The 26,613-nt window shown below is 43.3% G+C and overlaps 1 protein-coding gene and 1 long non-coding RNA gene across 2 annotated transcripts; one reads left to right on the top strand and one right to left on the bottom strand.

Annotated features, from left to right (window-relative positions):
- Positions 1 to 6,279: 6,279 nt before the first annotated feature.
- fjx1 (four-jointed box kinase 1) lies at positions 6,280 to 8,219 on the top strand. The gene is given in 2 exon segments (XM_070908055.1): positions 6,280 to 6,466; positions 6,469 to 8,219. Coding segments are annotated over 2 exon segments (1,278 nt in total). The 3' UTR covers positions 7,560 to 8,219.
- A 9,134-nt stretch (positions 8,220 to 17,353) lies between these two features.
- On the bottom strand, positions 17,354 to 23,883 carry LOC139286051 (uncharacterized). The gene is made up of 2 exons (XR_011597382.1): positions 23,801 to 23,883; positions 17,354 to 17,477 (listed from the first exon to the last, which is right to left on the bottom strand). It is a non-coding gene; the product is annotated as an uncharacterized lncRNA (long non-coding RNA).
- Positions 23,884 to 26,613: the final 2,730 nt, after the last annotated feature.

Consider the following 26,613-nt stretch of genomic DNA (forward strand, 5'->3'; position numbering starts at 1 on the left):
TAAAGTAAAGCCGATATCAAATGGCCAGAGTGTTGAGCCTGCGCTCTGGGAATTTTAATGACAAGCAGGATGTTGTTATTTATGCAGCACAGTTCAGAGAAATGAACAAAGATTAAAAGATAAGAGTAAGGGGATTATTCCTGATTTAGACACGCTGTGCCAAGAACACGAAAAGTTCCACAAAACTAGACAATTCTTTGAAGCAAGTTGCACTATTCTTATATCTAACAAGTCTCAGCTAACTCAAACAGTCTATATTGCATGCTAATTTGGAGTGAGAGACTGAGTGAGTACTGAGTAAGGTCTTTTTTTGTTTTACTTGCAGCGGTTGCCAGGATTTCTTCTCCATGTGGCTCGTTTGTTTACCCTTCCCCCACCAGGGTTCTGTCAACACTACTGGCCTCGTGGGTAGGAAAAGGTCAAAATGCCAAGGGGTCATTCTTGTGTCCGGTATTCTGGCTTCTTCCTTCCGTTAACCCTCCAACACCATTATTACTGCTGCTGAGGAGCTGGAAGAAGGGAGTGCCACTGGGAGGAAGAAATCTCAGGGTCAAAATAACAGAAACTTTTTCAGATGCTGCCAGGTGCACAATGTGTTTTATGTTACAATGGACTTAAAAGTCTAATCGCCTGTTTTAAATGTAACCAAGGTACTACATATGGGTATATCTACTTATTATAAGATATTTCAGTATCAATTGATCTGTAAAAACTGACAATTACCACTGCCTGAGCTGTCAAGCTGCTCTCTGCTGGCATATTGCATTTCTTTTTTCAACGAATGTCCAGCTTACATCTAAGCAGCATTTAAAGCTTTGAAGTGTCAGAACCAAACGAAAGCACAACGAAGAACTACAGTTTCTCATCAACTGGCATGTGCTTACAGTATACAGCATATGGAAAATACATATTAATACAGCACTGCACGGGTTGCTAATGTGGATTTGGACTGTAAATGAAACTGTGAAATTTGGACTTCATTCTCAATACTAGCTTTATGAACCACAGAGCAAAATGCCCCCAAGTCAATTGGCAGTTAACAACGCTGTATGACAGCGGAGCATGGTGCAGAAAGAAGAAAGAAAGTCTTATCTGAATATGCACATCTCCATACATTTGTTCAAAAGAATGAGTTCCCTCCACTCCCTGTGTAAGCTACTGCCATTGTGCTGAAAAGGCTACATGTTCTTCATTAGTTGTTGCTTAAACTGGTTGGAAATCTGGAGAGGGCGGGGAGGAGTTGAGAAAGACGATGCATGTAAACCACGGCACAGCACTCCCTCACACATACAGAAGATTCATTCCAATGTGATATGATGAGAGCAAGCACTTCACGCTGTTCGCCCATTAAATTTGAAGCTGCTAAATGTTTCGCTGAAACATTAGGAGGACATTCAACCACCATCTCTAATCTTAGCTGACCACGTTACCCTCCCGCAAGAGCTGGGGCAAAACCATATGACACGACGCGATTCATCTGAAAAAATGTTTAAAAAATACACCAAGGCTTTGAATGTCATGACTTTCCTAATAATGATCAGATGTTCTTAAGCTCTCCCTTTCGCCAATTTAAAGGCGAACCTCGCCACAAAGCACTGAGCACACTCGAGTCAATAAGCCAGTTAGCAGAGGGGAAAGTAAAAAGAATTCAATTCTTGGCTTATTTAATAGGGGATTTGGCGGGGCAGGTCAGGGGGTGTAATCCCAGAGATTGGACACTGATTCTTTAATCGAGTGGCTCCACAGTACATCTCCTTCCTCCCATCCCGATTTCACTCTTGTAAGAGGGTCTCCGTTGTGTAGCACTGAATTTCAATGGCACCCTCCTCTGCTGGTTCTTCCCTCCCTCCCCCCACCCGCACTTTAATTGCAGCTGCATGGAAACCAGATGGAGATAGGGAGTACAGTACATCAATAAGCCAAGCCTCCTGCTTGTCCTCCATGACTGAGAGAGTAATTCAGCATTCACAAACAATAACTCATTCATTAGCAAAAAGCAACTGACCAGTCAGTACTAAAAAAAACTTTAGCCTGTGTATCAGGAAACTGGCAAAGGCAGGCTAATGAAACTGCAGTGAATGGTGGAAAAAAAAGGCAGCAGTTTGGTGGCTGTGTGCCATGCTCAGGTCCCAGCGGTGCAGCAGATCTCTCAATGTAGCAACAGCTTTGGTTTGATTCTGCATAGGCTGCTTGTTTCTGCTCGCTCTGCCTCTGAGACCCCGGTTTCTGTCTAGATAAAGCCAGGAGGGAGGCTGCTGTTGCTTTTAAAAACTGCATCATCCTAGAAACACTGTGGTTGAGAATTAGACTGTGTAACCTCTCACATTCAACACCAGCAAAAGCAGCAGCTAAAAGAAGCCAAGAAAGTAGTATGCTGCTGACTATAAGGTCCATTTTGTGCAATTTGTGCACTATTCCAAAGTGTTACTTGAGATAAGTGCTGAAATAAGTGCTGACAATCGTGTCTCTGTCACCAGTACTTAAAAGAAATGTCTTATCTGTCTCGAGAGTATTTATTGTAATGGTGCACCACCCTCAACAGAAACTTTACCGCAGCCAAATTCTAGCGTTCTGAGAAGAGAGAAACACATGCTGAGCTTCTTGAACAGATGGCAATATCCCAGTTCATGGTATTGACAGTTCAGCGTGCATACGTACTCACCACTAGAATACTAAATCAAATCACCATACCTCATTCTTATTATCTGCTCCACTCACTTAGAATAAACACACATGAGCACACACATGACCAAACACACGTCCTTGCATCTTCATCGTAAACCAGGAGACGACGAATTCATCCCCATGGATCTGCCCCGCCCTGTTCCTGAATCCCTGAGCATGAGTAATTGTCAGGCCCTGTGAAATAATTGTAGCTTTCAACGTTAATGGAAGCCCTGCACATTAATTATTCAGTCCAGGAAACAGAGTGCTTCAAAGTGTCAAGGGACCTATGAGTTATTGCTCTGCGTGAACTAACCTTAGACTATGAGGGAAGTGACAGAAGCCCACTGCACTTTCTCCGCCTCTGTCCTCATCCCTTTATGTCTCCCTTGCCTCCCTCTGTCCATCTGCACAGGCAGACAGGCACCACACAGAGAACCCGAGATTGTATCACAGCTGTGGCGTGGTCAGGCGATGGGTGTGATGGGTGTGCTGTGTGGCTGCGGACAGAATGACAGACGGCCTGGGCTCTCTTGTGTCACTGCAGCGCTTGACCACGGACAGCCATGACTGGTAGAGAAGGCTTTCCCTGTGTTACGGCCCTCCTGGGACTGCTGCGGGATTTACGAGGAAAGCAGAGGGAGGAATGCAGCGGGGGGGGGGGGGGGGGGGGGGTGCGCCAAGGTTCGCTGACCTGCAGATAACACATGGCAAGAAACAGATAGGTTTGATATGAGAACATGCCCGCACTTGTGCTCGGGGGAAAGGGACACCTCGAGCCGTGCTGCCGCAGACTGAGCCAGTGAATACAGTTACTCCACACTCCTAAAAAGCAACACACATCAGACAGAATTCCAGCAATGCACTTAAGCCTTCTTAATTTCATATGTCTAGACCTTGAAAGTCTTGCTGTTACTTGGCTTTAAAGTGAAAGTGAAGGGAAGCAGCTAGACCAAGGTGAAGCAGGGTTTTTATATCAGGACTTCAGAACAAGCAGAGTGATAACATGCCATACTGATGTAAAGCACACATTAATTCAAACTTCACATACTTGATATCCTTTCTATATCTGTCTATACTTGTGTATAGAAAACCCATTTAGTTTCCATAACTATCTGCATTTCAGGGACACAGACACAGTGTTCAATTTGCAAATGCTAATTAGTTTTCAACTGCTTTTAACACCCAATGTAAAAAACCACACCTCCACAAGGACCCACTCTTTTGTCTACCACATCAGAAAAACATGCTCCGCCATGCACCACTACACAAACCATTTCTTTAGAACGTAGGACTTGTAAGTGCTTCTCTACTCGTGCACAACCTGGGGATTTTTTCGTTTCCTCTGCACCGCCGCCGCTGTCAATCTGCATTGCAGAATCAAACACAGGCTGGGAATTGGACAAATTATTTTGCTGATGGCAAAAAAACAAAACATCCAACTTGACAAAGCAGAAGTGAAGGCAACATGAACAATATGACCACATCAGAGTCATTTCACCGGCCTGTCTATGAGAAGTTGTTTGCTGTCTATTCCTGCATGTTGTTAGATTTTTAAAGATATACTAATGTAGATGGGTTTTGCGTAGTTCAGTATGTTCCTCTTCAAACTATTAAACAACACGAATATCAACATGAAGATAACAGTTTCAGAGTTCCAGGCGTTTAAAGCATGCATTAGTGGACCTCTAGTTGACTGGGTGTAATTGAGTATTCTTGTCTGCAGCTGTCTTTTGACTCAGGCAATTTAGCATGCCAGCATGTTGCTATAAAAATGACCCAATTAATTTGATTAGGAAACCAAGGTTCAAGATATAGAGTGGGAAAACATGAGGCGAATGTTAAAGAGTGTGGGGGGATGCTAATGAGGAATTATTTAATGAGGGAGATTTGTATGAAGGAATTAAATGTAACATGCACGCATGTTTAACAAAACCCTACAACAAAGATGAAACAAGCAGGAGTTGACTTCATTGTGCCCCGGGTGTTTGTAGGAAAATGATCAAATACTTAGAAGCAGAAATTGAAATAACAGTGGTCTTTATACAAAACAGGAGCGTGAACTGTTAGATACTGGAAAGAGGGTATTTATATCAAGTATGTCATAGTGAGCAAACTCCATCGGCTGCAGAAGATGGTTAAAAGCTCTGCAAAAAGCCAGTAAGTGGACTTTGTGTTAGATTTCCTGTCAGAGTTTCGTACTGTATAGGGTAATTTTGAATATAATTGGAGATGTATACAAGAAATAGAGGCAACTCTGAAGCTGCTTTACGGTGCTGTCTATAAGTTTTAGGACAGTCACATATTTTTGTTGTTTTGGCGCCGTACTCTGGCTCATTGGTTCTTAAAAGAAACAATGACAGTCAAATTAAAGTACCAACAATTAAATTTGAAGGCCTTTACTGCAGCTATCTTCATGTCTTGCTTGTCTCAGGAGTGTTTTGCCTTCAGTCTGGATATCAGCACTGAAACACATGATCAGCTGGATAGATGTCAGGTGACTAACTGGGCTAGTCAGAAACATTCCATTATTGGGGCATAAATGGTGGCCTTGTCTGTATGGTTGCCATCCTACTTTTGGATCATTGTCCTAAAATTGGGGGTGTAAAAATGGATAAGAGTCCAGCACTGTTAACCCAATAAGGATGTGAACACCCTCAAACAGCCTCGAAGCTGAAGGTCAGCTTTTTACCCCAGAGTTAAACTTCCATTTTCAAATCCAATGTGCTGGAGCAGAGCCAAAACAATGAAAAATGAAAATGCCTGATACTACTAAGTGCTTTCACATCACAATGACCTCATGGTCATCATACATTAGAAACAGAATCAAAAGGTGGGCGGATGTTTTGCACACATTTGGGCAAACTGGGTTCAGGCAGGCTCACCCTCCACTGCATCCCTGCCTGCCTTTGCCTCATTGACACGGATATCCCGCTTGGGCACGAAATATAATTTCTTTAAAATGGTGACATTATTTCCAAAGTATTTCTGCCCTAGGTATCAATTATAATAATGGCTGCATTTGCCAATACCACACAATCCTCTCTCATCGTACACACACACACACAAAACGCAGCGCGGTGCACTTGCTCCGCTCCTCTCTGAACCCTCCTTCCCACGATCCGCCCACCATCTCGGGACTGGAGTCACGTGTCTCACCGCCTAGTGTCTCTCTGCGAGCCGACACCACCACAAATCAAACACTCCCAGCGCCCGGTGGAGAGAGAGAGGGAGATGAGACACGGAGAGGTGCACACGGACAGAAAGCCCCTGCGACGCCCGTGGGCTATAATGGAGAACGTCCAATAGAGGACATCCGCGGTGGTGATCCGAAATGCTCCCTCTGCTTCCCGCAGAGGAGGGATAATGGCAAGGCATCCAAACAAGACGGGAGATGAGATTCATACTGTTTCGGAGACCCTCTCCTTCCTGTGATCTGACTGAACAGTCCGCCTGTGAGCCGCGGGGCTTGCGGGGTGTAGGCTACGGGACACGGGGCGCACAGCTCACAGCCGCTCCAGCTCAACCGTGGATTGAAGAAAACCGGTTCTTTCTGTGTCCTATTTAAACCAGCTGGAGCTCCGTGGGTCTCCGAAGGCAAGGGTGGTCTTCACCATGAGGGCTTTTTCAGCAAACTTATTCGCTCTTCTTTTCCTCTGCGCTCTCGCAAGTGTTTTCTACGTCTGGAGCGCACTGGAGAACCGTTTGGAGCGACACAAGCGGAGGTTCTCGGTACCGGGCGGAGGGTCTTTCCACCAAGGTCTCCCGGACCTCTCCGCCAAAACTTTCAGGGTACTGCTCGCTGTCCGGCGGCACAACGACCGCACTTGGGGGGCAGACTTGAGTCTCACAACCTCACTGATCAGACTGCCTCTGCAGGAAGCCGAGATTACCATGTGAATGGGGATAACAAGAGGTCAGCGCGGCGGGAGGGCCCGGTCAAGTTAGGCTCCCCGGTGGAGGATGGGATATTTTGGAGTGAATGGCTGGAAGATCTCCTGCCCGTGGGCTTTAAGGAGGAATATGCTCGGGCTTGGCGAGAGAGAGCCAGGACATACCGGATAATGAAGCTTGAGTCCGGATGCGGCAGGATATCTAACCAGCTCGCCACTTTTGCAGATGGGACCAAAGCGTGTGTGCGTTACGGGATAAACGCGGATCAGGTGCAAGGAGAAACTTTGACTTATTACCTTGCCAGTTTGCTAGGCATCACAAACCTGCCGCCTCTGACACTGTCCCAGCTGAGCGGTGACAGTGAACAATGGGCGGCTGTGAGGACTCGGATAGATGGCTTACAGTGGAGTGATCGAGCCGTGGTCTCTCTCACTGAGTGGGTCTCCAACCTGACCGGCGTGGTCACACCTGCGCCGCTCAGACAGGAGAGCGGCGGGCTGCATCCTGTGCTCGGGGGGCTCCGGAACAAGACGACCGCGGAGCTGCTGGAGTTAATGCAGTGGAGCGACCTCATCATGCTCGACTACCTGACTGCAAACTTCGACAGACTCGTCAGCAATCTGTTCAGCCTGCAGTGGGATTCGCGCGTAATGGAGAGGGACACCAACAACCTCCTCAAAACACCCCGTGGTGACCTTGTATTCATAGACAACGAGGCCGGACTCGTGCACGGCTTTCGGGTGTTAAACATGTGGGAGAAATATCACAACACAGTGTTGGACTCCGTGTGTGTGTTCAGAAAAAGGACCACGCAGCGCGTGGCCGAGCTGCACAGGCGCAGAGACTCCAGGAAAAGGCTGCTGGAGCTCTACAGAGACAGCGAGCCTTTGTCTCTGGAATTAGGATTTCTCTCAGATGAGCACGCCGGTGTTCTCCAGGACAGGATAGACAGATTATACAAACACATTTTGCATTGCAAAGGAAAGTACAGCCAGCTGTGATTCATCCAGCACGCACAGGTGATGGATTTGTTGCCTGCAAAGTACAATGAGCTCTGCAAACGCGACTGGCACACCTGTGCTAAACTGATGCGCATTACACAAAACTGTCTTGAATATCCAGCTGAACTACCTCTTGTGAATAGAATGTGTTGCCTACTTTATAAATAAGTACATTTGACACATGTTTATAAGCTCCCTGCTTAGATTTATGCATCACATAGAGGAACGATTAAGGCCAGTTTATCCTGTCTTATACTTCACCCCACTGATGCTCACCAGGATAGGATAACATGTAAAGAGTAGGCTATACTTGTGACTAGGGTATCATAAAGCAGTCCGTAATGTGTGTTTGGATTTTTGCCTTGTGTTCAATTATCCTAATGATACACTCCTAAGCCTTAACATAAGTTGATTCTTGAATACTGTATGTCTCTTGACACCTGGCTCGCTTTTTATAGAAAATTGTTTGCACAGTACATTGTCACAGCAGCACCTGCACTCTTGTAATTGTGTTTGGATTGCATATTCCGCCTTAAAGTCACAGGTGTATCATGTCCATAGTACATGTTGTAAGTAGGCTACGTTGTAAATATTGTCTGCCAACCTGTTCTGGAAATTTGATGCTCCTAATTTAAGTGCATTGTAACATTCCAAAATCTCTTGTCCTTTTTTTGATAAATACACTGTAATTTAATTGAACTGTTGTCAGACTATGTGTTTTGTATGCAGTTTGCACGTAACTGCCCCATTAGAGTGCATCAAATATTTACCTAGTTTGTGTGGAGCGCTGGGACTTTTCAAGCCTCTGTACTTGCCCATTACAGTGCTCTCATTGTGCTGTAGAAATATCTTGCACGGGCACACTGTTCCCCAGGAGCCATTCTGTCAGCCACAGGCACGCTACAACAGGAATCTCTAATCCCCTTTATAATCTCACCCAGAATGATGAACTGAAGGAGACAACTGACATCATTTGACATCCTTTGAAAGGGGCTTTACTGTTCCCTAACTATATCAAAATTTCCTTCTTTTCAGAACCAGAAGACAGATTACAGAATATTCGTCACTCACGCAGTAATATAAACGGTCAACCTGCGGCCAAGGCTGGATGGTTTATTGGTTCAATCTGTTCAGCTCAAAAGTAAGAAAACTCCCTTTGTGCATGAGTGTGTTGCTGAGAGGCCAAAGCCACAATTAATGAACGCTTTGCTCTCAGAGGACACCCTTGTTTACAGTTTCAAAGGTGGAATTTGAAACTGCGAAAGATATTAAATACAAAAAATACAGGTAGAGAATATAAAATGCGTTGAGGTCAGCTGTATTATTTTGCCTTCTACTGTATGCATTCACTTCACATAACCACGTCGGTCTTTAATCGGACTCTTTTGGAAGCATCCTTTCCTCATTAGTTCCACTGTGGGCCCAGCGCTGTCTGATTTCTGGTTCTAGACTTAAAAGGCACATCAGCGGGAAAGTCAGCGATCAAACTTTTGAAGGCCTAATTCTTTCCAGCCCACCATTCCGCACCTCATCTGGTTTCTTTTACAGCTTTTTTTAATATAAGGCCAACTCCAGGCTCTACACCACTACTGTTTGTACATCTCCACAGAGCGGGATGAGTGCATCTTGTTCAAATAGTGGCTCGATTTGTACTCCCACTTAATTTCAGGGCTTACAGCATGTGTGTCGGTATCAGTTTTCAGATTTATGCTTCTCCCTGCTAGGTCACTACATTGTGGCTGATAAGCAGCAAGAGGGTTAAGCAGGTGTAACCAGAGGCTTTTTGCAGACTGCCTGCTGCAGCTCTAATAGGGACTTAGGGATCAATATGTGCACTGGCTGTTGTATAGGGGAAAGCAGGTCATGTTAATGTGCTGGGTGTAGGGTTAGTATGTGAACATGTGTGTTGGGGGGGGGGGGGGGGGGGGAGGGTGCAGCTGGGCAGCTCTAAGCATGTCTGTTAATGGCGAACACTGCAAAGAGATTTACAACAGGCTGCAGACATTAGGGATAAAACACAAAGCTGAACTGAGGTCTGCACATCTAAACCAGACGCATAACCCTTCCTCCTTTCCTGCCTTGCACGATTTCCCCTCCCTCTGTATTTCACCCACATCTCGCCCTTCCTGCCGCGCATCTGTCTTCACTGTTAACATCACTGTCAACTTCATTTGTTAGCTAAATGGAAAATGAAAGTTTCATTTTCCTAATTAGGTTTTTTTTTGGGGGGGGGCATTCCTTCGCACAAGAAAAGCCATTTTTTAACTAGAGACCATGCCAGCTGTAATCACACTAATGGTGGATATCAAAGAGGTTGTTGAATCACCCTTTTAACTGTTCACATATGTTCCTCCCTCACTCCGCCTGGCTTATTTCACATCACCACACAAACTCCTTCAAGCACCCCCCTCTTTTAGCACAGAGGCAACAAAATCTTCATGCATATAACTTTGAGGCATGGTCTAATGAGTGCAACTAGCTCGTGGCACCAGTAGGCAGTAGGTTATCATGCAGTATATGGCAGTTATTGTCTAATAATGCCCTTATACATGCCAGTGGTGTGTGGTTCCTTCCAGATGTGCTTGTTTTCTGACTTGGTAGGGTGAATCACAGGCTCAGACATTCATACAGCCGGGGGCCCACAGCAGGCCCGAGCACAGACCCCAGGTAGTCAAGCTGATCTTCTTCGTCTTTGTGCACATTGCAAACATTCCAGAGGAGCTGAGGGAGGATCATCTCCATGGACACAGGAAAGCACACAGGCACGTCTCAGGCAGGCAAGTAGAAGGAGTCCCAGGTGTTTATATAAACCATTGTCATAGTTGGCTGACATCCTATTTCATATTTCATATTTAACTACTACTAATACAGTCAGGATTATTAGGTCATAGTGAAAGAAAGTCATTCATATTAATGCAACATTTTAAGGAACCAGTGCAACATTTTAGGACATGCTTATTACTGTGACTGTCTTGCTTAGAATTAGATGAGAAGATCAATACCATTCGTCCAATCAATTCAAGGCTACAGCCGGCAGCCATTAGCTTAGTTTAGTTTAAGATTGAAAACAGCTAGCCGGGCTCCGTCCGAAGGTAACATAATCCACCTACCAGCACATCTAAAGCTCACTAATAAGCACATTCTATGTTCTTTGTTCCTGAAGTGACTTCCAAGAAGTCTCTGCTAGTTGCCTGGCTATCTCATGGTGACGACCAGACCTCAGGAAGTCAGTGCTCCCGGCCAAGAAATAGTCTGGCACACAACCCACTGTAAAACTGCTTGTTGTTTTTACACTTGTTTTTTTTTTTAACATAAGTGTAAAAACAAGTAATGACATTGTCATTTGTTATGTTTGGACGGAGTCTGGCTTGCTGTTTCCTGGTTTCCAGTCTTTAAGCTAACCTAAGCTAAGCTAACAGGCTACTTGCTGTAGCTATTTTTGATCAGACAGACACAAGAGTGGTATCAGTCTTCTCAACTCTTGTCAAGAAAGAAAATAAGCATATTTCCTAAAATATCAAACTATTCCTCTAACACTAAAATCCAGATCTAACCAGAATATCATCATCATCATCATCATCATCATCATCATCATCAACAGAAAAAGCCTATAACATTTTAGATACTCTGTAAAAACACAAAACAGTTGTTCAAATTGCACCAAATTAATTTGCACAATTTAGGTGCTTTGGACAAAAAATGAAACTGGGAGTTTTGCCAGACACCAGGTGACTCACTGACTTCGACTGCCCCTTTCTCTGTGGGCCCACCATGTGTGAGTGGACGGACATAACTGGCATTCTTTCATAGCTACACAGTGCAAGCAACTTCCTGCACATGACTGAATGATTTCATTATGAAACACGGCACATACTAGGGGGAGAGTCACTTAGTCACAGCTGAGTGGATATGGGCCATGAAGGGTAAACTGGGGGGTCTGGGCAACGACTGGAGGGGCTTTTGGCAGTGTAAGGGCTGGACAGCCAGGCTGTGGTGTGCCTGGAGAGCTGGCACAGAGCCTGGCTTTGTTCAAACCAGGGGTGAAAGCATAGGGTCAGGACCTTTGGGCATTCTTTCTCAAGACAAAGTAGAAGGTAATGAGTAACAGAGACAGGCGAGAAAAGGGCTGCACATACCTCAGCTAATAAGAGGAGAAAAAAATGTGTTAAATGTAGTGACCTCCTCTGTTTCCATCTCAGCATGTGTGTCCAAATTAGTTTAATTCAAATCTAAAGACGTCTTCTTTGACTTTACCCATCATGTCGATGTTAAAATTGGCTAGTTTGTCCCAGTTGGTGACTATCCACATGTGTGAGTTTTGTATTTGCGGGATGTAGTCACATTTCATCACACGCTGCAAGTTTAACAAGTGTGTGCACCTGGAGACATCACAAGGGACACCCAGCTTTGTTCGTCTCTGCCATATGAATTTACTTTTGAAGTCAGCTGTGATAGCACACAAGTGTTTGAGAAATCAGTGGGGAGAAAAACGTAAAAAGTGAAGGTGAAGCGATGGGTAATGTGTCAGGGCAATGAGTCTCTGTGTGTGCGTGTATGACCATGTAAAACTCAGTGACAAGAGATTTCCCTAAACTCTGATGTCTTCAGCCAGTAAACTTGCATCCTTGAATAGGGAATTGTTTTTTGCAGGGCTCTGTCACAGTAAATCACACACAAGGGAGCAGACAAATATATCTGCTCAGCTGTTGTCCAGTCTCTCAGGGCTGACTGAGATTATGGAAAAGATCACATACTTCCATCGCAAAAGTCTGTAACTTTCATCACGCTGGATTAACTATTTATTGAGTCAGATCTTTGATGTAGTTCATATTGACGGAAATATGTATCAAATAACAGATATATGACATTCTTATATTCCTCATCATCATTTTATGTCATGATTAGATTTGGAGCAATAACATAGCCTACAGTATGTATACAAATAGACATAGATCTGCATATAATCCATTAAACTGTTTTTTGAAACAAGAACTGTTTAACCTCAATTTGCATTCCCTCTATTTTCCCTTAATACGATTTGCTTCATGCCAGTCATAGCATACATAAAAATAAATCCTGATTAATTTCCCCACTTAATTCCATCCTATTGGTTATGCTTCGTCCCTCAAGCTCTGTCTCAAAACTGTCAGACCATATTCTGCAGAATGTCATAAGCCTCATTTGATTTCATGTAGAATATTTGCATTTTAGAGCATAAAGAAAATAGGTCCACGGTCATATTTCAGAATGTAAAAAACTTGGTATATATATATATATATATAAAACAAGGTATATGCTGTGGTGCCATGACTGAAGTAAGCGTGCAATGACGGCTCTCCACACACCAACAGCACATTCAGATGACTTTACCGTAGCTTTAAGTAAAAGTGGCAAATGAAAATTTAGTAAAAGAAATAAATTCAGCATGTGCTTTATTCTGCCATTGTAGCGCGTCTTAAAAATTCAGTTTCGTTTATTAAATCGAGGATTACCCAGGCATGACATTAGCTCCCTTGTAAGGACCTTGTTGTGTTCAAATGTTTTGCCTTGCTTTTCCCCTCCTTACTGTCGGTGAAATGCACACAATTTGATTGACATGCTTGAAGGATTTTGATATTCCTCTGGGTGATGCCTGTTGATGCCTCAGTACAGCCAGGGGACCTGTTTCCAGTACATGTCGTTTCACTCATTTGCATCGGGATTCATCTCTATGTAAATGTAAATTAGTATTCTTACGGAAATGACTATTTTTTTCTGTCCTTTGCTGGAAAGAATAACTGATCGCATTCATGGGAGATAATCTATCATTTTGCTGTTGAATGCGTCTTTCTCATGGCCACCTACACCTAGCTGAGATTGTGGCCGTAATTAAGATATTTATATGCAAATGTTGTGAGGGGAAGTTATGAATCAGCCCCAATGCCAGACAAAGAGTTGATTGGTCCAAATTAGCTGGCTGGACATGTGGCTTTGTCTGCCTAACAAGAAGGGGATGACTTTTCTAATTCTGACAAGGTGTATGCAAATGCTGCAAAACTTAGTAAACATAAACTTTAATATCTGACACATCTTATTATTTACATTCTAAATTAGCATTAATAAAACATTACTTCTACTCGACAGCATGGAAATATCTGTTCATTTTCAGCATACTTGTTTGTCGGTGGAGTTGTTTGTTGGAGTGTGCTGTGACTGTGTCATAAGGGCTTTGTCCTCTCCATGCCTGAAGTGCAAAGAGAATCAATACAAAGAAGGGCAAGAGGACGTGTGATACTTGATGACAAAATACCTACAACCTGCTGAAACAGCACATTCCTTCCTGCTAGCTGACCACTTGTTCTCTGAATGTTAGTGTTGGCTGGAGGCTGTACCCTGTCGGAGTCCTGCGTGTGGTCACAGTAGTCGTTTTGAATTATTGCACCCATTGGCTGCGCTGTCGCTCAGTAATTTGGTCATTTCTATGTAAATTGCGCTTTGTGCCGCCATAGTCGACCGTTGTACCGCACAAATGCTCCGGCTTGCCTCGTTCCATAATGGTACACTGTTACACTGAAATGATTAAAGCTAACTGTGAGAAAATGTCATGACAGTCAATCAGTTAAGTAGATAGGTCGACAGGAGTATACGTAGAAGAGGAGGGCACTCAGGCATGCGGTGATGAAGACAAGCATAAGAGGCAGGCAGTCATTTTGGGTTGCATCCAGGTGCTGGCCTCTCTCTTTAGGGGGGGGGAGAGCTCACTAGAGACAAACATTAGGGGGTTTATGGCTGACTCTGCAGTACTATTGTCATTTGAACAAGATAGGACATCCCTGAGTGAAGGTGAGATAGGACTGCCTGGTATAGGATACAGCAGAATGGGGCAATGTATAAACAATAAGTTAATGAGCCTTATGTGATTTCATGGCTATCCTACTTCAGGATTGTATAAACCAAGGCTTGGATACAAATCTTGGCAGCATTGCAAGCCAGGCAATCTAAGCTCTCACAGACATTACTATCCCTTCTGTCCTTGACAACAATATCACTTGATGACGTTGCTACCTTGAATTATCCTAAGACAACCAGTTTCCCGTGTATTTGGACCAGCTGTTCTCAGAGAAATCTCTCATATTTGAAGTTTTAATCTAAAAAAGAAAGTGCAGTCTTGTCTGTAGTGTTTTTGGCTTTTTTTTGCTATCTTTGAAAATAACTTATTCAGTTCTGTCTGCACAACATTTTGCTTAAAGTAAATTATCTTTTCTACATTAAGTTGTCTCAACAATTTTTGCTGCTCAAATGGGCAAGAGAAGTACCCTGATAAGCCTGCCTCAAAACCTGACCATGACTTTCACCAGGCCTTACCAGAACTTATGCTTAGCATCCCATAGAAAACGTTGAATGTATTTATGAAGGTGTGAGAAACTTTTTAGTGGTTAAAAAGTTAAAAACAGAGGTTCAAAGGCATCTGGATAGCAAAGCACGAAAAGTGTAGTTAAATAGTTAAATGTACCCTGTAGTTTGTTTTTTTACCACGAGTAGCGCTATGACCAATGTCTCCATTTTGTTTGATGAGCATAACAACTTGCATGTGCATGCACGAGCACACAGGCAACGCATTACACATTCCTGGCACTGGTAACACACTATTCCACTGATTGACAGTTTCTTGCGGTAATGTGCAAAAAAAAGTCTAGCAATGCACGACAACAAAGGTAGTGAAGAAGACTGCGAGCTTGAAAAACAAGGAACACTCAAATGTTTTATGAGGAAGGAAATGCACTCAACACGTTTGTCAGGCCTCAAAAATAAATACTTTTTGGTGACAAACACTGAATGTATACAAGACAGCTCCACAATGCACCTTTCAATTCCTCAATTTTAGCCATTGAGTCAAATAAAAATTACAAAGTTCAGGAAGAGCCTTAACATATTATTTTCGTGCCATCCATTTATGTTTGTGGGGAGCCAGCTTAGCCAGAGAAGGACTCGAATGCCTGTCTGCTATGGGGGGCAAATTGAACAAGCTTTTTCAGCCAAGCAAATTTGTTCAAGTATCTCAGGGTATTGTTGATGAGTGAGGGTATAATGGAGCATTAGCTGGACAGGCATCAGCAGTAATGTTCTCAACCGTTGTGGTGAATATGGAAGGCAAAGCTTGCAATTTATCAATTGATCTATGTTCCAACCCTCACCTATGGTCACAAGCTTTGACTGTGACCGAAAGAATGAGATTGCGGATACATCGGGTGGCTGGGCTCACCCTTACGACATACGTTAAGGAGCTCAGACATCCGGAGGGAGCTCGGAGTAGAACTGTTGTTTCTTCGCGACAAAAGGGGTCAGTTGAGCTGGCCCGGGCATCTGATCAGGATGCCTCTTGGACGCCTTCCTTTGGAGCTTTTCCGGACACGTCCAAGAGGTAGGAGACCCCAGGGTAGACCCAGAACCCACTGGAGAGATTATATAACTCATCTGGCATGGGAATGCCTTGGGATCCCCCAGAAGGAGCTGGTAAATGTTGCTGAGGAGAGGGACTCCTGACTACCTTGCTTAGCCTGCTGCCACCGCGACTGGATGGATGGATGGATGGAACTCAGTATCCAGTTCTCTTTATACTTCTATGAACAGTGGAGACGCATTAGTCTTTCAATTACTAGAGACTAAAGACTATAGGAATCTGGAATTAGCAGTGACTAAACTGGGAAGAAAAAATGGACAAAAACAAAAGAGATAATAAAAAGTGCTGAGATGCCGTTTTCTTGTCTTTTATAATAGAATTTTAATGATATGTTATTATGTACTTTTTAAAGTTATTGCCTTTCTTTTCACACCTGTAACCTGACTCATCTCAAATAACAAGTCTGAGACATCCAGGCTTCCCACGCCAGCAGCCACAGCAATTATACTCTGACATGACTGCAGGATGAGGCTTAGTGTCTAGCACTTCATGACTCCTTTACATTACCTGAACCAAAGGGTAAACAATACAGGGTGTAGTGGTTCACTTCCTTCCACGTTGAGTGGCAATTCAAGAAGCAAACCTTTGTGTTTTTAACCTTATACTCTGCATAACACGCATCCTTTGGCAACAGAACTGAAATGTTGAATGTGGGAGGTTTCCATATCCGCTCAATGAAAAAAGAGCACTTACCAGACAAGGTGGGGTTACAGGCCATCTCATTTTGTGACTCAGCAAGGCTGAATTCAACAAAACAAAAAGGCTTTGATATAGTGATGTGGCTGCTGTCCTTGTCTTGGTTTTATAAGGTCTCCTCTCTTCTGTTTTTTTTCTCTCTCTTTTCTCTTTTCCCTTAATTCCCCTCCATTCTTTCTCATTCTTTTTCTTCACATCTATTTGGCCTGTGCAAACATTGCCATTGTGAGATCCTGTGAGCATTGATTGATTGTGGGTGGGGGCTAATCATCTGGGCTAGTTACAAAGACATCTTCCACAAAATCAATGCCACTGAAAGAGAGACTAAATCGTTTTAGGGTTCCGCAATCCTTCGTAATATAGCACTGTCTACCACAAGGGGAATATCTAGTATTTTCTCTCATTTTGTCATTTTTTCCAACCCCTCCATTGTTTGAACCACCTCATTTCTTGTATTCTGTATCATTTATCCTTTTAAAGACAAAAGAGGGGGGTTTATTGGACACTTGGGGTTTGAAATACATCATTGAGATCAGCTACTGTATATGACTCAATTTTAATAGCAAAATTGATGGCCTCCCATCAGGAAATGGAAAGGTATAAAGATTGGCCGTGAGATGCACTGAGACAGAAAACAGATATATCCAGAAAGGGCAAAGAGAGTGCAACAAAGTGATTTATTCATTCTTGTGTTGACTTTTATGTTCCTCCTGCTTTGCCTGTCATGTGTGGAGGCAAAAGGAAGCAATAGTCATGTCATCTTCATGGCTTCATTCCAGACCCTTAAACACACATAAAAAGACACACACTGAAACGTTTAGTTGATCGATTGACTTGTTGATCAACGGAAAATGAATTTACAACAATTTTGATAATGGATGAATCATGAAAGTCTGTTTTAAATCATTGCCAACAGAATATTTTTGGGATATGGGCTGCAACAAGCTATTTGAAAATGTCACCTTGGACTCTGGGAAATTGGCTGATCGCTAAACCCCTCCCCCCGAGCAGCCATTATCATAGCTTAGCAACTGTAACTAGGCACGGCAGGCCTGTCAAGCTTTGGATTTCTCCACATGTTGAAGTGGTGTGCATGAGACTGCAGTAACATAGATACTCAACATTTATGGTTAACGTGAGCTGCAATCATTAGCATTTCTGGTTTACTACCTATAGTAGTGACTAAGCATAAGCCTGGGAGATAAAACAATAGTGATATGTACTGGCGATAGAAACTTAGCAATAAGAAAATGTTTTGATAGAATGTTCGATAGTTTCACTTAAATGCATTAAATGCAAACCACCATGAAAGCATATAACAAATGCGCCCTGGCTCACAAGCAGCCTATCATATCCCTTGATAATGGAGCTGCTATGAGGGACACGCATACAGCCAATCATTTAACAGACAAACCCCAAGCGTGCTGCCTCCCTGGCTCATAAACAGCCTATCCTATCCCTTGATAATGGAGCTGCTATGTGTGACATGTAAACAGCCAATCATTTAACAGGTGTGTTGTTCAGCTGCACCATCGACATGAGAACAGAAACAGCGTAGAGTGAGAAATTGAGTGCAGACAGTGAGGAAATTGTTAATAAGAAAGGACAGGTCAGCTCATGAGTGTGGAAAATTCAAAGTAAGGTGGTTAAATTTAAAATAAAGTGGTTAAATTCAATCTTTTTTCTTCTGGTGTTTATTAAAAATAGGTAATTAAAAATGATCAGTAATTATCGAAATTGACTGCAATGAAACATTTTATCATGATAGCATTTTCAGCTATATCATTTACGTTGTGAGATTACAGGTTACGTTTATAAAAGCCCCATTCACGACTAACACACGTGTGTAGTATTTCCCCACTTTGTGTCCAGGATGCTATCAGAGTTTAGGCTAGAGTTAGCCGCTCTACCCTGCTCTTAAGTAGATTGGGGGAGTTTATATTTCAACTTTACGTCTATTGTAGCATACTGTCAAAACGAGTATGTAAGCTAAGCAGCCAAACAGGGAAAGAAAAGAAAGAATTTAGTGTTTTCAAACAATTCATGGATCTAAGAAAATTCAAGGTTGCCAGCTAGAAAGAAAAAATGTATATTTACAAGACTAAACAATTGATTGATTACCCAAAAATATGAATCAAACAATTAATCAATAATGACAAAAACAGATGCAGGTCGATACTCAACACACTCATACATATATGTGCAAAACATATCGCAATAGCCTGAGAGAGAGCCATACAAAACACCTGGTACACAGATTCAAACAAACATCTGCCCTCACTGACAGACACACAAATGGAGGACGATGTGGTGACTCTGCTGGGACAGGGACGGGCAGATGGGTGACTTTGAGCGTGCAGTCTTAAAGAATGTGAGCTTGCTGAACAACAGTCAGGCCATGACCCCAGCCATGTTCTGTTTTTATAACCCTCAGCCTTTTGAAAAACACCCCTCTCTCTGCCATTCCCAGAATTCTCTGCAATTTCTTTCCATCTGAAGTTGCCGCTGGACTGTGTAACATGCTCGTGTTCCCATCTGGTAAAAACAATAGGTGTGTGTGGATACGTGCATGCATTCAGCAGGCTTGTATTCCATGCGTATTACATGATTCAAAGGCATATTAGCCACACCTAAGATAGTTGACCACCAGAACTAATCCATCAGCCTTGTTGGCTGTCAACATGTTGCCCTTCATAGGTATAAGGATACCTAGACCCCCCTCCCCAGGTGTTCCCATAACTCACCAGGCCGCAAATCCCTCTCAGGCATTCCTGAACTTCAGAGGCACATCGGCAGATGAGAGCCTGGATTTATGGCTTGCTGATGGACAGTAAAAGGGGGAGCGGAGTGGGGAGTGGGAAGGTGATAGGGTCCACTTCAAAGAGGAGGAAGAGTTTGTTGTTGTTCTCTCCTACGCTCACTGGTGCACACATGTGCACTCTCTCCCCTTCTGTGCCTCTGACAGCTGGAGTGCACACTCGCTGGTATACACACAGTCACGCACACATTTATCTTAGCTTTGATTAGATTTTTCCTAACCTACATGACCACATACAGCTGGCAGTTTGTATCTTTGAGGTTTGCCTGTCTTACTCTCACACATCGACAGACACACTATTGCAGACGTGATTTAGCCATAATATCAAAGGTGACCCTTCAAAGATTGCCTCCAAGCCTTTTTATTGCACTTGCATAAAATATTCCTCTTGTTCTTAAATGCCACCTCCTTCCGAGCTATTAGAATTTTTTGTGTGACTTTGCATATAACATCATAGGTCAGGCAAATGTGTGCATGGACATGTACATCTATCTATATTTGTATTTATGTGTGTGTGTGTGTGTGTGTGTGTGTGTATTTGTGCGTGTGAGCGCACCCTCCGTTCCCAACCAGTTAGTGTTATATAGCAGGGGACCGCGGTGTGTGAGGTTGATGGATGTGTGGAGTGGTGTCATTTCTCTGAGCCGGATGTGTAATGAACCCTGCTTTGCTTCTGTAACATTTGGGCTGACTGATTACAAACAAAGGCCATTTAACATGCAGGGGTGCTGCCTCTTAACAATGCAACATAGCTTCACAGATGAGATTACACATATAGCGTGAGAGAAGACACCCTGCTTCTGTCAACAGTGGGCTTCTTGTTAAATTAAAGCTGCACTTTCCTTCGGCCCACGTGAGAGTAATCAAAGCCTCGTGATGACTCATGTACAATTTTCTCATCTTTATATTGTAGTGCTAGAAATGAACCAACCACTTGGAACTGTATTTGTTGCCGCAGCTTTAAATGTCCAAATTGTCTCTCTTTTATTTCCTTTTCTCATTCCCTCCACCCCTTCGTTTTCTATTGCAGCACTCACTAAGATTTTCCTCTTTGAGTTGCCCAGCTCTACTCATTGTTAAGGTGGAAAGCTGATGTAACTTGTGGCTGTTATTCCCAGTATCCGGGGCGATCCAAAAGGCTCCAGTCCTCCCGCTGCTTAATCAGACCACTGTTTGTTCACTCTCTCTTTTCTCATGGTCTGGCCTGCCAACTCAAACCAGCCAGGCATTAATGGAAAGCAAAATCTGCATCTTTATCTTCTCTCACATGCGGGTTTCAGAGGAACTTTGAAATGTAATTTTCAAGACTTCTACAGGCATACAATATTCATTCATATATATATTTATTTATACTGTAAACTGGGAACTATCCCTATCCATTTTGCCCTCACATTGTTTTCCATCTCCACCCCTTGCAGTGAGCCTCTCTAACCTGCCTCATTTTAGTCATTGCAGGAGAGCTGCAAAGGCCTGGTGCTAGATGTGTGTGTGTGTTGTGAGTGTTGTGTTGGCCCTGAAGTGACACAGTGAGGGTATAAATAGAGCAGGCCCACAGATCACTGTGCCAGACAGAATGTGGCATCTGCTGTGCTGGGAGTGCAAAGTGTTTGAGAGCCTCTAAACTCCTCTCCATTCCTCTTCCCTCCCCTTTCAGTCTCTCATCTTTCTTCCTCCTCTGTAGATTCCCTTCCTCTCTCTCTCCCTTTACCTTTATCATCTTTCCTCCTCCTACTATTCCCTTTCCTCTCTCTGTCTCTTTCCTTCAGTCTCTCCCTCCCTCTGTCTCATTTTCCTTTTTTCCCTGCCCCCTCTCACATACTGCCACACATCTGCTGCCATGTGTTGAGTGTTGTGGAGCAGTCCCATTTTCAATTTAGGCTATAAGATCCTATTTCTAAACACACAGACGGAACCAAAGAGGGGGTGAAGAGAGAGATAGAAACCAAGGAAGTGGGAAAAAGGCAGACAGTTGGCCCTGCAGTGGTTAACATCAAAGCCCTGATTTCATATTTACCATGGTTTACAAATTCCTCTACTGCGATGCTACACATGTTCCATGTAAAAACAATTTAATCCCATGGGATTACGGGGTGTACTTGCGAGGCAATCTTGAGCGGGACTCTGTAAGTGCAGGCGATAAAAGCAAAGTCATTGTGATTCTCTGCAGGTTATTTCCCACCCAGAGCCGATTATCAATCCTACTGATTTAGTGATTCATTTCCCTGCTCTCAGCAAAGCCATTACAAAATGACGGTAACCTCGCTGCCCCCTCTATGTCACATGACGCAATGTACTGTAGAATATTATATAGGAGTGCATATGCAAACTACACGACTCATTCATGCCTTACACCCACACCCCCCCATACATACAAACACTGCACGAAAGTTCAATTAAGAATTATTTCATTCTAACATCATTGTACTATATTCATTCATCTACCAGTTTTTTATTTATTTCCCAGAAGCACTTAATCTCATAATCTGCTTTTGCTGTGACTAGTGTTGTATTTCCTCAAAGACAGGGGACAAACAGACGGCACAAGCACGTGTGTGCGCACACACACACACACACACACACACACAGAGTCCCAGTGTCAGCCAAATTAATAAGCTGCTTAACTGTCATTAGATTTCCATTTTTAAAATTATTCATCCATTCTTTCTGCTTCCCTCCCCTTTTTCTTTTCATCTTAGATCCTTCTCTTCAGCTGCCTCCACGCTCTGTGACAGGTAGTCTCCCACGCTTGTTTGCTGACTCGGCGCTATGTCCACCCTCTGGCAGTCCAATAATTGTTTTAAGAGTTGATATTGGACACTGGCAATGGAAGACTTGCAGCAAGAGAGGGAGTTAGAGGGAGGGGCAGCCATCAGGAAGATGGGGAACTGTCCAACCATCAGTCAGAGAACAGCGGCAGGTCATCTTTTCATCCTTTTGTTTGCTCGCAGGCAGTGTTCTCGCCTGTGAAGACGAAATTCAATCTTCATCCTTTCACTCACTGTTTTTCTCTCCTCTCCACATTACCCCACCCTTTTGCAAAAACCATTCTCTGCTTCTATACTCCCTTTAACCCACTCTTCTTCTCTGTCTCTCTGTCTTCTTCTTTCTCACCACTCTTGTCAGTCACATCGGCAACACACACACAAAAGATTCTCCACATTTCGTTGGCCTCAGGCGTAGTTGTTTGAGTGAACATTGTGTGAATCTCTTTTGCCTTTAAATCTGTAATTACCTCAGCGATTGTGTCAAATGCAGTTCTATTTCATTCTTCCTGACCGCCAGAGATGGTATGAAAATACCTGGCTATGAATTGCATGCATGCACAGGAGGTTGAGACATTATACCAACAAAGTCACATGTGTGACCTGGCGACGCAAGCGATCTGATAAAGGGGCCTGGCACCCAGCAGTCGTCTCCTTTTCATCTTCTTGCCTCAACGTGCCATGTTGTTAGCATTAGCTAGTATCAGTGCTTTACCGCCTATGCCAGTGGCCTCGTAACCTATCGATTGAAGCTATGTGCTGTCCTCCAGAGGCTGCATAACCGGTGCTCATCTCCGCCAGGAGTTTTGCTGAAACTTCGACTACAAAGCGTTGGACTTTTCCAGGTATGTAGCCACCTTTATTTCCCTGGTGGGCGTGCCTTGCTATCCGCTTAGCGCCTCCGCTCATTGCAGGTGAATTACTACTGTGTGCTGTATTAGCTTGTGGCTTTTATACTGAACCGACCAGTCTTGCTGAGGTCTGCGTATACGACGGCTGCGTTATGAATGTAACTAAGGTTCTATGAATTCTGGGTTCATTGTCACTCAGAATCTCTATGAAGATTCTGCAGGAGACGACCGCTGGGTGCCAGGCCCCTTTATCAGGTTGCTTGCGTCACACAGGTCATCCCCATTTCCACTCTGTCGGGGAGAGGTATAAGGTTCCTGTTGCTACCTTTTGACTGACAGGTGTGGGGTTACCTTGAGATCAATGCTAGACACAAATGAAATGACTTAAAAGGTCGGCTTCAACATGAAAAGATAATGAGAGGTTTGTGATGTGAAAGGCTTTGCTTTAAAGACCGGTTGTCAGGTTTCTGTGGGAAATGTATTTCCTATTTCTTTTCCAAACAAGAAGTGTGTGGAAACCCTTAAATCATCATCAGCACACTCAGAATTGAAAAAGGCTGATTGGTTTGAAGTACTGTATTTCTTGCCCAGTTGGAACAGGCCAATATTTAACTATTCAAAGGTGTCTCTTTCATTTTCTCACATGCTCTGCCTATCTCACTAAACACACTCACCTTAGAGCTGTCTCTCTTTCAGCGTTTTGTAAGCTGAGCCCCAGAGGACACCATCGCTGGATTTGGAAGGTTCGAAGGCTTTTGGCACGGGTATTCATCCTGAGAATTTTCCAGGGCCACAGCAGTGCCAGGATGCCATACGTCAGGGGGCACAGAGGAGCATTGTGACCCGGCGCCCACGTTTAGGGGCCTGCTGAGAGGGACCACAGAGGAAAACACTGCATGTCATTGTTATATAGCACCAATGATCTGTGTCCTCCGCTATGATGTCATGGCAGACAGCGGTCCAGCTGTGGCCAAGCACGCATGAATGTTGAAAGAGGCAGTTAATCTCAGCATTGTGTGAACGCTTACTTTAGTATTCTTGCATGCAACTTAAATTTGATGTTAATTTCACTTTGCAGCCATATTTTTGTTTACACATTTTCCTCAGTTTCAAAGTTTTGCATGCTGGTGACCTAACCATGTAAGAGTTGTACTCTCTACTCTGTGACTAAGTGGCGGGTACACACTTGTTTGCTATTGATGAAGCACAGATGTAGCAGGAAAGTGAGCATGTCGTGAGTAAAGCCAAGACATAACAACCTCAGACAAACCTCCCATTGTGTTTGACTCACTTCCTCTGAGAAAAGAGTATCAATCTATATCCAACAGATCTCAACCAGATTAGGGCAGGTCCCAACATATTAGACTATCTATTTGAGAACATTCACATGTGACAAGTTTAGTTAGTTCTGATTTAGTTACTAACTAACCAAAGATTGAACATGACAACATGAAGATTTTTAATTTCATGCAGGGGCATTGCTCTAATGTGTAGCTTTGTGCTAACAAAGCAACGTTTCCTGAGGTGGAAAATGTTTTTCCCCTTGCCTCTGCCATGTGACACTTGGTTTGGTATTTTAATGACTCGCCATGCACAGTACAGTAAAAGCAGTGTCACTGGCAATCCAGAAGTGCACCACATCTTTGGTGTCAAGACTCACAATGTTTTGCATAGTCTGCCTGCTTACATTATACGTGCCTGTGCTCTGTACTATTTTGGTGACAGTCGGTGGAGGCCAAATAGTACATTATGATGCACAGAAAACCTGTCCAGCCGTGATAGCCATCAGAATAACACTCCAGAAACATGAATTCACTTAAAAGAGACATCACCTGACTGTGGCAGCTGATTTGACTGCTGTACTGCATATTCACACTTGCGACTCCTTGACAAGAACTCTTTCCTACTACACGCAGCTCTGTTCTCACAGTCCATTACCAAAATCTCTCTTTTGGGCATAAATCCAACAGTAAGTTCAAGAATGGCCACTTTCTAAAAGCTACAGTCTATACACAGATCACCTTTCCAAGCTTGTACACTTTTGCATCATCAGCCAACAGACCTCTCCCACACACTTCCACAATTCATTGTCTTGTAGAGTTGATGGCGGAAGAAATGCATACTCCCTAAAAACCACTATAAGAGGAAAAGATCTGTGTGTGCCCAGCACAGGTGTGCCACCATCTGGAAACTAGGTGTTACGCTTGTATTGCTGGCTGGAAACGACATTGCCTATTACTTTGTGTGAGACAATAGAAACTGAAATTCCTTATTTTGTCCGATTTTAGCATGATCTGAGCAAAGATATAATTAAGAGGATGAGAAAAAACATATTTTTATTCGAAGATTGTGAAATAATGACAAGGCAATTTTAGTTCCTCACCGTAAATCTATACTATTATATATATTATCTTTGCCATAAAGTAGAACTTTTACTTTCTTTTCATCTGGAAACGTGTGGTATGCAGCAATGCTTTACTTGAACAAGACGCTATATACAATTTCAATTGTATAAAACAAAGTTTAAAAAAAATCAAATAAAAGGAGAGGATAATAAGGTGCAGGTGTGTCTTATGTGGTTCTTTCCACTTCCCAACTTTCGCTCAAGCTAAGCTATATGTTCAATACTAAATTTAAAAAGTAATCCGTCTATACTGCCTGAAATTCTCTCCCATGTGTAACCAATGAATGAAAGGACTACTGATGTATGATACATTTCAGTTTGCTTCAGGAATACAAGACTAAGCTTAATTGCTTCCACACACTGAACTGTGCAGTGAGAATTCAAAGTCATCGTATTAGCTACGCAGGATGTTTGATTCTGAACAACGTTATTACCGCCGTCCCCTGACACCCTATTTCTGCAGCTCTGAGCAAAAGTGGACCGTGAACCCTGCAGGAAACTGCTAGTTGCACATCACTGCCCTACGACTAGTGGTGTAAGACAGTTACCGTGGTTACAGAGTGTGTGTAAGAGGCTGATAAGAGCAGTGTTTGGATCAAGCAGGGGTAGGCAAGGATACGGGACGGTGAGGGAGTGTATGCCAAGGCCGTGATGGTGGATTCACTGGTTCATCAGCTTTGTGTGTTCGGCTCCACTTAATGTCTGATTGTCCATCTGATATCATGCTTCAGTGTCTAAGGAAAGCCTTAAAAGTGAGTTTCACTCCATCAAGACTTGGAAAACACTGAAGTGCACAGGGGAGTCGTTGTTTATCATATGAGATATACTGTATATAAGGGCAGAGAAAAAAAGAGAATGAAGTGTTGCCTACTTACATGTCTGCAAAATCATTTTTTCTGAGATTTTAATAAAGCTACAAAAATAAGAGAAAAATGCATATCGTTCCTTATTGGTCATTCTGTAACTACTCATTCTGTCCATTTGCTTTAAGTAATCTAGTCCAAGGTAGAACCTGGGCTTATAAAACAGATGTGAGGCAGTACTCTCTGGGGATTATTGATTAAATGACTTATTGATGGAGGG

Source organism: Enoplosus armatus, chromosome 6 (genome assembly GCF_043641665.1).
Source record: "Enoplosus armatus isolate fEnoArm2 chromosome 6, fEnoArm2.hap1, whole genome shotgun sequence".
In the NCBI taxonomy this organism is placed as follows: domain Eukaryota; kingdom Metazoa; phylum Chordata; class Actinopteri; order Centrarchiformes; family Enoplosidae; genus Enoplosus; species Enoplosus armatus.